This window comes from Rhamphochromis longiceps, linkage group LG4 (genome assembly GCF_057381845.1).
Source record: "Rhamphochromis longiceps isolate RC_006_pf linkage group LG4, R_longiceps_female_GT1.1, whole genome shotgun sequence".
Classification (NCBI taxonomy): Eukaryota; Metazoa; Chordata; class Actinopteri; order Cichliformes; family Cichlidae; genus Rhamphochromis; species Rhamphochromis longiceps.
This window is the reverse complement of record NC_140560.1, coordinates 9,802,731-9,813,857: the sequence shown is the minus strand read 5'-3', so window position 1 is coordinate 9,813,857 and position 11,127 is coordinate 9,802,731. Positions and strand designations below refer to the sequence as shown.

Genomic DNA, 11,127 nt, shown 5'->3' with positions numbered 1-11,127 from the left:
AGGGGTCACCGATCTGTCAGTTTTATGGAACCAACCATCAACCAAGTGTTGCTAACTTTAGCACCATTTTATGACCTTGGATAAAGATTTGTTGTAGCCCAAGTTATTTTCTTACTTTATTATATTAAAGGCAAAGTTTATATAGATAAATGAACATAAGAACCAGAGAGCACATTCAGAGCTTACATAACTATCACCTGATTCTTAAAGTTTCCACAGGTTCTTTGCAGTTAGCCGTCTTTGCTCTGCTAGCGCACTTTGATTCATGTTGACAGTACGGCTCATGCAAGTGACTTGACTTGTGCTGTGGAAAAACTGAGGACAGAGGAAAAAAAACAAGTAATTGCAGGGGACAGAACTGGATATCCCTTGATTTTCTAAAGGTCATTTTTACATGGGGTCTAATGAGAAATAGCACCATAGTCAAAGGACCTGAAGTAGAGATGTGTAACTGTCATTCTGTGGTCATTTTTTCCCCCTTTTTATGTAACTTATGGAAAAGTAATATTTTTACCAGGAAGACATTTCTAATATGGATAAAACAGAACAAAAAAAGTGTTATTTTGAAAGCAGCTTAATAGCTAACAATTCTTCATTCAGCAGCCTTTTAAAACACAACAAACTGAGCTTTTTGGTGTCTTTCAGCTCAGTGTTTTTTTAAATGCAGGGTTTGATTTATTTAAAGCACTGTGGCTTCATAAAGGCGATAAAAACCTGCGATCAACCCAGTGTGTGATACTAAATAGCAAGCTAGAAACCAGCTAGTGCGGGTCGAGGAATTTCTCAGCTGCTAAACAGGCATGTGTTTTTCTGCAGAGTTGGCAGAGAGTAAAATTAGATGGTTAGAAAGCCTGAAAAAGAATGATGCTTAAAGGTGAAACAAATGACTAAGGTAAGGAGATGGAGACAAGCTACTGGACAGAGCCAAAGCTTTGGCTCCAGTGTTCCATCAGCATCAGTCCTGTTCATATCTCCACCTGGCATTCCAAAAAAACATTAGTCCTCTTAGCAACGACTGTCTCAGCTACATCAGGCTCATCACTAATGTTGCAACCAGCAGCAAACTGCTGGCCGCAGACCTCAGTGTGTCCCTTGCATGAGTCATTTAAGTAGTCCCCCTAAATTTAGCACTTTCAAAGCAAGAACTCGTGCAAATATATAGACAATAAAACTGAGATTCAAAAATAATTCTTGACGCAGTGGCTCTTTATAAGGAGAGCGGCTTATACTTCGCACAGACTAGTGTTTTTACAGCTTGTTGCACTTGTCAAATTATCAGCTAATGCAGCCGTAATGATGTTAGAGGAATAGCAGTGAATCAGTTTGACATCACAGCAGTTTGTTAAATAGTCACACAATCTGATCTATCCATGTGTGGTTATAAGGGGAGAAAAACTTCTGTAACTTCTACGTGTAGTTGCATTTTAAGTTTGGTTAGAATTTTCAAAAATTGTAGAGCGCTCTGAATTAAATCTTCCTGCAGTGTCACCATGATTGAAGTGACAGGACTCAAAAGCAGACTCAGAGAGAGAGTGAGTTTACTGAGGCTTTTACAGAGCTGGACCTCCAAGGCAGGTAAGGTGAACAGCAGGTAAGTGAGATTGGAATGGTGAAGGAAATGTGCCGGAGAGGTGAACACAGGTCTGTGTATAGTGGGGATTTTGGAAGTTAATTTTCCCTATGCAGTTTTTTTAGTTTTTATTCTTGCTCTTAGAAGGTTGCAAGAGAAAACAAGTAGATGCTCAGAGGATTTCAGATGAGCAGGTGAGAATGTGATGGAGAGTGTGCGGGCAGGTTAGTGGAATCTTTTTCTTTTCCAAATGCAAGGCCAGGTGAATAGTTGCAGGTAAGTAGGTAGAGGTGAAGGAAAGGCTTACTTCCTTGTGAAAGTGTTATAGGTTTTCAGGAGAGATTCAATTCAATTTGGTTTCTATAGCGCCAAATCAAAGTAAGGTAAAGACCCTACAATAACACAGGAAGAAACGTTCAGTGCATCATGGGAAACCCTCCAGCAGCCCAGGCCTATTGCAGTGTAACTAAGGCAGGATTCAGGGTCAACTAATCCAACCCTAACTGTAAGATTTATCAAAAACGATAGTTTTAAGTCTAATCTTAAAAGTAGAGAGTGCGTCTGTTTACCAAATCCAAACTGGGAGCTGGTTGCACAGAAGAGGGGCCTGAAAGCTGAAGGCTCTGCCTCCCATTCTACTTTTAAATACTCTGGAAACCATAAGTAAGCAGTCTGAGAGCAAAGTGCTCTATTGGGGTGATATAGGACTATGAGGTCTTTAAGACACGATGGGGCCCAATTACTCAAACCTGGTATGTGAGGAGAAGGATCAAATGCCTCTTTCACTGGAGGCTGATTACCATCACCAGGGTAACATCGATCTGCCAGAGAATAGCTGCTCAAGCCAGTCAGTGCACAAAGCAGCAACAGGTGTGATGGCTGGAGCTCGGAAACATGAGGAGAACACCTGCAGGTGCAGCTCAACTCTCCACCTGAGAGAGAGACAGAGACAAAGGAAACAAACCCCAGGCCTGCCTGGACCACGACATGCAGTCACCAAACTACATTCAAGCAAAACACCATCCATCACTGTGTATTCTCTGCAATGTGAGGACATTAAGCGGCAAAGGCAAGCTGAAACAAGCTTAATGTCACTGCCTGGAGCTGAGGCTGAGGATGACCAGCAGTCAAGGTTAAAATAGCTCAGACTTGTCACAGAGTTTTAACTTATCGCCCTACTCCAGTGACACTAATGGACATAGTCAATAATCATGAGGGAATTTGGATTTTGAAGGCCAGTAAGGATAAACTGCTAAAATGTCAAAACCCCTTAAAGGGAATATTTTAAAAGCGTTGACCAGGGGGCTCAGTCAGTGAACTGCAACTGTCTGTGGAGGACTTTGAGGAGTCACTGCAACACCCACAGCCACCAGGCCCAGACGATGCAATGTATCCTGCAGGCCCTCCATTATATAATCACACATCACGTGAGCCTCGTGAACCAACGTTTTGCCTCATAACTGCAGCAGACCTGCTCTGAAACAAGACAGACGTATGCATTAAATAGAGTTATGCATTGAGGTCGTCTGCAGGGGTGACTCATCTCTTTCTGTGTCTGACCTTTTCGGGATGATTCAGCCTCTCGCTGGATAGAGCCTGATATACCACATTCATTTTCACTAATGGAGTTTTCATTTGATTTATACAGAAAGCGAATGATAAGTGGTGTCCGCCCTTGTGCCGCCGCTATTTTGCACTTCTCTTAGTACGGGAAGTGGCCGTTCATTAAGTCCGCTTGATGAAAGGCAGGAATGATGATGTGAGCAGTTCAAGTGACTACAGTACACCTAGATTTTATAGGAAGGAGCCAGGCAGTCGCAGCGATCAGAAGGTGGACCAGAAGTGTTTGACGTGTTTGAATATTTACAACGTTAATGTCGTTTTTATATGGTAAGCACGTCGGGGTTGACTGCAGAGATTTAATTGTGCAGTGGCTGTGGCAGGAGTGACATGTGGCGACCGGAGGATCCCAGTGGGGAGGTCAGCTGGGAGAGGGAGAGGATCCTTGTCATGTTAGAAGCAAACAAATCCGCATTAGTTTCCCTTTTTGACCAGCTAGAGACTAAAAAAGACATTAGTGGACGACAGTGGTTAAGTTGTGTGAATTTGTGCGGCTGAAAGGAAACAGCACAAAAACATAAGTGGCTTTCAGGCAGTAGTAACTGCTTTCATAGCTCGCTTTACACATAACATTAATGTATCGCTTTACACGCGATGCATAATTACACATCAGGCGTACACAGTATAGATCCACATTGCATCCATCTATTGCTTTATCTATTTATTTATAATACAAGGTAAATTCTTACAACAGGTAGCTTTGAGTCCTCTTGGCATTTGCAAACTTTGCACACCTCGGGTCTCATTTATAAAACTTAGTGTTGGATCAATACTGCACAAACGTCTCTAATGGCCCCATATCTTTAGTAACCCATGAACACCTGCAGGCAATGTTCCTTTTATAGATCGCATTCAAACTGGAAATGCGTGCCTCCTATCCCACCCTCTACGCACCCAAATCCAACCATAAACCACTCACCCATAAGCAATCGATGGAAAGCACCTCTTAAAAGTTGATGCATAGAAATGAGCCTGCAAAAGAAATGGATTTTCCAGTACCTAGCAGTGCTGCTGAATCCAGTGAGCGTCCAGTGTCACTGCAGCATTTATGTATTTGCAGCAATGCAAACGTGGATGCCTGTTTATGATTTACTGCCATAGCAGGACTTGAATTCTTGGTCTTAAATTAGCTTCAGCCTCTATTTTAAGTTTGTTATTCCTCATGTTCAGATGAGGACGTGTTTTCATCTCATTGTTCTGTTTCCTTCTGTTTGGTTTCCACTGTTGCCTTGTCTCTGACTTTCTGTTAACATGAGTCTCTTGTCTCTGTTTAGTATTTAGTTACTTCCTGAGGCCCGTACTACAAAGCAGGGATTTATTTTACTCTGGATTAAATTCAGGATTAACCTTGAAGGTGGTTCACTTCTTACTGGTAACTTATACTGTGACCCTCAAGATTAGAGATCAGCAAGTCTTAAATCAACACCCATCAGTTTTCTGGAAGAAATACCATCACTGTTCTGGGAAGATCTTGGACATCTGTACAGTAGGAGGGTCGAAAGTTTCTCAGCAGTGTCAGATATCTTTGTGTTTCCGTGGTGACCGCCAGCAACAAATGTTAGATCTTAGACACAGCTTTAATCCTTGATTTCTTTTTTTTTTTCTGTTGGCTGCAAATTTGACAACAATGTCATTATTTTATAAGCACCCATTTCTACTTGTGGACCTTACATCATCACTATATTTGCATGTAGTCAAAGTCTATGTTTGAGTTGCGTTCTTATAACTATTTTTCACTATCAGACCATTAAACAGCACCAGGGCTGCAGCTGAGAAGATAAAAACTAAAATTGTCTTTTAAATTAATTTCATAAAACTGATTATGATCCATTAGAGTCTCCCGTCTCTTAATGAAAGAGCCTTGATAAGTCTGTTCACTTACATTAAGGAACAGTGTGGTTTGCTGGTCGCTTGTTGAAGGTGTGTTTAACTCAACATGCGAGGATCTTTAGGGAGACCTTTGATATTTAGATGTTTTCTCTCGAGCTCGCGGCCTCCTGGAGGAAACGCTGTGCTTCTGATCAGGTTGTCACGCCTTTCAGAGGGATTCTGTGATCATTGTTTGGCTTTGCTGCGTGCAGGGAAGAGTAGAAGCTGAACAGTTTCATGATCAAAGCGATCAATAAAGCAACAAACCACAAAACAATTAAGGGAGATGTGTGGCAGTGTTCTTTGACTTTGGCTGGTCTGCCGCCCCTGCATTGTTTTGATTTCGGTGGATTATCAGCATTACAACTCATATTAATGTAAACTCCAATGTCATTATTAGTTTTTATGTCAAAATGACCGAAAACGTTTGGAATATTTAATATGTTGTTTATTGCTTTTTGTGGTGGCTGCAGTTATAGTCACACAGTAGAAATATCCACCAAATATCAGTGTAGAGGCTTACACATAACACTACACTCACATTTTTCTTTCTTTAAATATAAGATTTAATTTACAGGATAATAAATAACTGGTTTTGGTTTAGAATTAATTTACATACTCACATAATACTGTATTATAAAATAAGTGTGCGCATTTTAGTTTACACTGTTATGTATGTATGATTTAATTTCCTTGTTTTCTGAGTTATGTCCGTGGCAGCTGCTCCGGTCCCTTGATTGATGAGCCAAGAGGTGGAAAAGGGGCGGAGCAAGCCTGCCAATTGGGTCATACCACGATTCTGGACCATGAGGGGGGGGGATAGAATTTGTTATGTTAGTTTTAGTTAGGTTTACTCCTTTTGTGTTTTTGTGGGCTGATCAGCCACTATTTAAGTTTCTCCTGTATCTCGGTTAGGTAGGTCAGTTTTTTTAGTTAGCAGTATCATTTGTTGCCCGTTTTTGAGTAGAATTCTGTTATTTTGACCTCTTTTATGGGCCCAAGTTTAAAAATGTTCTGTATAGTTTAACCAATTTTATTTTGGGGTTAAATAAAAAACCTTTAATGGACTTTAACCTGTGTCCGACTTTCCTTCACTGCCTGGTCCATCACAGGTTCTTTCAGTTACATAGCATATGGGTGGCTAATTGGTGACTCCGTTGGTGTCTTTTGGGTATATAATCCTAAACTTGAATAAAAAGAAGTTGGATAAAACACCATGAAAGTAGAAAAAAAAACAAAATCTCATGGAGCACTGTGGAAGTGTAGTGTGTAAGGGACAGAAACTGAAATCAAAATCATCTGAATCATGAGGAGAAAAACATACAGGTAATGTGTGTTTTATTTTATTTATTTATTTTTTTTTATTTTATTTTTATTTTTATTTTTCTTTCTTCTAATGAGTGTTTTAGTTACATGAGTCATACAGGGCTGTAGATATATGTTTGCTATTGTCTGCTAGCTGTTAGCTTGTCACTTCTGCTGCTGGTTCATCGTGTTATTGTCTCCCCTGTAACTGTTTTTGTTCTGTGAGCTTTGTGTGTGTGTGTGTGTGTGTGTCTAGGCCACTGTGGACAACAAACAAACAAAAAACCCCACAAAAAATGAAATCCTCTTCTCAGCCCAGTATTTTTTGTATACTCCATTTTAACTTAATATTTTGCCATTAGTTGAGCTTCACCTCTTTAAACGGTGACAGCATTTAAAGGCTTTTTACCAAAAAAGGAGAAGAAGAAGAGAAGAAGAAGAACCAAGAGACTTGTGAAGATTAATAGGGGCTAATTCCACAGAAATGGCCACCCACACTGTTGTTTTGCAGAGTTGTCTCTGTTTTGTCACTTTCAAGAAAAAAATGTTCCTCAGAAACATAAAAGCTCAAAGGCGTCGCAACCACACAGCTCAGAAGAAATGACAGCGAGCAACGACATCAGGATGCTGCTGTCTGTGTAATCGTACATACACTGCACATGTATTTGCATTCATTTATGTACTGAAAGTGTTACAGTAAAGTTGGAGGAAGTCTTCAGAGCCTTAAAGCAAAGTGCAAGTCAAAATTTCTCCAAATTTTCTAGTCTCTGTTTTCGACAAACACGCTTTCACTGAGTTAGACCAAACCAAACGGCAAAACATGTGCAATTATGCAAAAATTTTGTTTCTAAAATATGGCAATTATGAGGTTTCCTACTAAATAAATTCCAGATATCAGTCTGCCAAACAAGCAGCATTTAAACCTCATCATACTTGAAACTGTCACAAAATGATCCTCATTGTAGACAGACCGCGTGAAAGAAGGGGCACTGACTTTTTCAGTAGATGTCCAAACAAGAAGTAAATATAGGAAAACATGGGGCTTTGTTAGCTTTTACTTTGATCTCGTTTTCAAGGAAACATTCTCCCTAAAGTATGTTTTGGCATGTGATCTAGAATTAAATGTTTATGGCTAAATAAAACACATTTTTGTATAGCACTGTAATTGGACTCGGTTACTCATAAGGCCTAAAAAGAAGAAAAATAAACATCTTTTTGGCATATTTGATCACAGCATGAGTGCATGTGTTGTTACAGACCTTTAACAGCCTGTTTTTTTGCTACTAAAGAAAAAAGGGGGAAAGAAAATGACGTCCTGTTAGGTCACAGTTATGGCTCATTTTGGCATAGCTCTGTAGATGGAAAACGGTCCATAGTTGGCAACCTTTCCGTTTTTGTTCCCCACAGCAAACTTCCTGTCCAACCATCCTAACAGCCTCCCTCATCAGTGGATCACTCATCTGCACCTCCGTCTCTCCACCCAAGCTCTTTCCCATTCGTGAATACTGAATTCATCCATTTAGTTATACGTGTGCAAGGTTTTAAAACCGGACAGGACTGCATTAACCCAAGCTAATGGTGCTTTAGCTGCACCTATCTCTAATGGCATGCTGTGTCATTCAGTGGGACACTTACACATGCAGTTCACAAGCTTAGATGTGAAAGAGCACTTGTGTTTTTTTGATTGAACTGATCCGGTATACATGCACACTCCTCACTTCATTTCCTTGCCAGTCAAAGCGGATTTTCCACACACATAGCAGCAGCATTGTGTCTAGGAACATAGAGGTGTATTGTGTACATTAGCCTTATAATTTGACAGCAGATTCCTCATGCTGTTTTGATATAAGGTAACAGTATAATAACACGTCCTCTTGCTTGAAGAGGAATTTCATTAGTTTCTTAAGTGCAGAGATACGGCCGATTGGCGATGTTGGAAATCCGAGTAGCTCCGGATACCTTCTTTTCATCAACTGAGTGCAGTCTTAGCAGTTTATTATCAGCAGTCTGTCTGGTCCTCTGGCGAACTGGAAAATCACGATGTTGCAGCTGTGGGCCCCAGAGGTTGAAGCAGACATGTTTGTATCGGTGGGAGCACAGCTGGTTTACATTGATGAGAGCTGACCACAGAGCTGCTGATGTTGTTCAGATGAGTCTCTGGAGAACGGAGTGCGTGTTTTAATTTCTAAAGGATCAACAGACACGGACACGTCTCTTTAGCAGCAAAAGCAACTATGGAATGCAGATTAAAGTAAATCAAAGGAGGCATTTTAATCGTTTCTAACTTAATGATTTGCGTCTTGAACTTGAGTAATGCAAAATAAGCCTTTATGCTGTAAGCCCCTCAGTTCACCCGTAGTGTGAAACAAGCTGTTTTCACTCGCTTCGTCCTGCCATTAAGCCAACTTTCATGTGATTGACTTGCCCCTCACAAAAATATATGGTTTAAACAGCAAGTTAGTGGCACTTCTGTCCTCACAGTAGAGGGCTAGCCCTTCTCTGTGACATCATAAAGAGTCAGGGGAAGAAAAAAGTGTCTGAAATGGGGAATTTAGGGGACTCATATTGAATTACTCGCGCAAACTGTGGGTTTGTTCTTTGACACTTTGGTTTAATATGTTTAATATAAAGAGTCATCTTTCTAGCGGTGACAGAAAATATAATTTGAAACATCCTTAGAAGACTGCTGCCATGCAAAGTCAGATTTATTTCAGTCAGCAGCTTCATCACTGCACATTAAAAGAGACACTCTAAAGAAGCTTTTTGTATTCCTGCAGAATTGTGCAGGTCTGTCCATGTAGATTTCAGAATCTACACATAGTTGTAGGCTTAACATTTGAGCCCCTGTATTGTTTGGTGAGGTGGAGCCCGAGACAGCCAGATTTTAAAATATTCATATGTGGGACATGGGATTTCTAGCCCGTTCATTCCTTGCACTCATGAAAGTCTGTCTGTCTGCAGGAAATAAGTGATTTTCAATGACTAAGACTCCCAGAGGCGGTGTGTGCACGGTGCAGCTCTTTAGTATAAAAGCAGCCAAGTCGCACTCGCGCCTCACAGAGAACATGCTTGTGCAATGCAACAGAGAGGCTGCTTGTTCTGAGAGAGGAGCTCATTACGTAGTTTTCTAATGAGGAAACACTCCAGGTGAAGGAGTCATCGTTCTCGGGCGCAAAACAAGACAAAATAAAAAACAGCTTGGATTAACGTGCTTTCACATGCATCGAATCATTCCCATGGATTTTACATTGCACAGGTAAGCAGAATAGCTTTTAAAATGTTAACTTTACATGAAAAATGTGTGTGTGTTTTGTTCTTCTTTTATATCAGAAGATAGAAAACCTATGACTGCCCACTTTAAAGCAAACTCTTTAAAAATGTAAAAGAAACGACTAAACTAAACTTCTGTGTGTCCTTATGGGCTTTCAGCATTTTTTAATAGTTCTTTTTTTACTCATGTTTCTGATGATATGTTAGCAGGCACAGAATAATATGGGGTTCAGATAAAGAAACAAACCACAACTAAATCTTTAAATGTCTTTTGATGGACAGACGGACTCTCAAAGTGTTTAGATTAGAAGACATAATTTTTCTCCCCTGTGTATAGATTGCTGTCTCTGCAGCATGCGCGAGTCTGCATGTATGATTTCCTCTGTTTTGATTTAACCTAGTGATAGTTTTGTTGCTGCCTCTGCTGTACTGTAACTACACTTTAAAGGAATGTGTGTAGCAGCGTCTTGATGGCTGTCAGAACTTGTTCAGACTTCTCTTCTCGACTGCTATGAAAAGATAAGTGAGGCTATTTGCTCCGAGCCGTCTGAGGGTGCCCAGAACAAATTTGTGGCTCTCGAAATGTAAGTCACGTTATCCCGAGCACCTTTCGCCTGCTCTAACTGAGAAGACAGTAAATAAACAGTTGTTGTTATTTTAATGCTGTTCCCATGTACACACACCTGCTGGTCCTCCAGGGGTACGTGGTGATTAAACACGTGAAAGAGCTGTTTGAATGTTCTCAGAGAGCAAGTAGAGGGCGGACTGGGTGTGGATCTTGAGGATTAGGGTGTTTGTTTGGGTTTTCTTTTTTTTTTAATTTAAACTATTGGCCAGCTGTGATGCTTACCAGTGGTATAAACAGCTGCAACGAGTTTATGCTGCTTGGTCATAGTGGATTTATGTGGTGGTAGACAGTCATGCATAACGATTTGCATAATTTAGACAAGTTGGAGCATCGTTCAGGTCATATATATTCTTCCGATGTTCAGTGTGGGTGGGATAGAAATGTTACAGCTGAAAAAAATCCTAAAATTATCAACTGGATTGAAAGTAAAAATCAGAACTTGTTTAAGTTTTTTTTTCCTCCCCTGATGAATCGGTCAGTTTTGCGACACTGGTTAGATATCTGGTGGTTTGTGCAGTTACAGTTGTGAATGAATTAATGAAAAATGAATTAAATTAGGAAGCTTTTGAGTCTCACGTTTATGCTTGTAAGTCAGAGGGAAGACCCTAAGAACATGCTAACAATCCTTTTTTCCCCTCTCAGTGTGTCCACAGCTAAAAGACCCACATCAGTTCGAGAGTCCGGTGGTGATGCTGGCAATGCAGCACTCCAACTCCTCAGGCATTAGTGCCTTACTTCCCTTCTCTAACCACACCGCCGTGGCAAAAGAGCCTAAGATGGAGGCCGTAGTAACAAAAAACACCACCCAACCCCGAAACAACCCCACAGCTGCTGGCCTAACTATGACACTGGGCATCATTTTCAA

General features: G+C 40.6%; 1 protein-coding gene across 1 annotated transcript in view; it reads left to right on the top strand.

Moving 5' to 3' along the window:
• Positions 1–9,432: 9,432 nt before the first annotated feature.
• The window catches only part of LOC146671010 (prostaglandin E2 receptor EP1 subtype-like), a 4,781-nt gene continuing 3,086 nt past the window's right edge, over positions 9,433–11,127 (top strand). Inside the window, exons 1-2 of the mRNA XM_085405104.1 lie at positions 9,433–9,620; positions 10,905–11,127. The exon at positions 10,905–11,127 is cut by the window's right edge and continues 700 nt beyond it. Of these exons, the coding sequence (XP_085261230.1) occupies positions 10,952–11,127 (176 nt within the window). The 5' untranslated portion in view covers positions 9,433–9,620; positions 10,905–10,951. The remainder of the gene's footprint in view (positions 9,621–10,904) is intronic.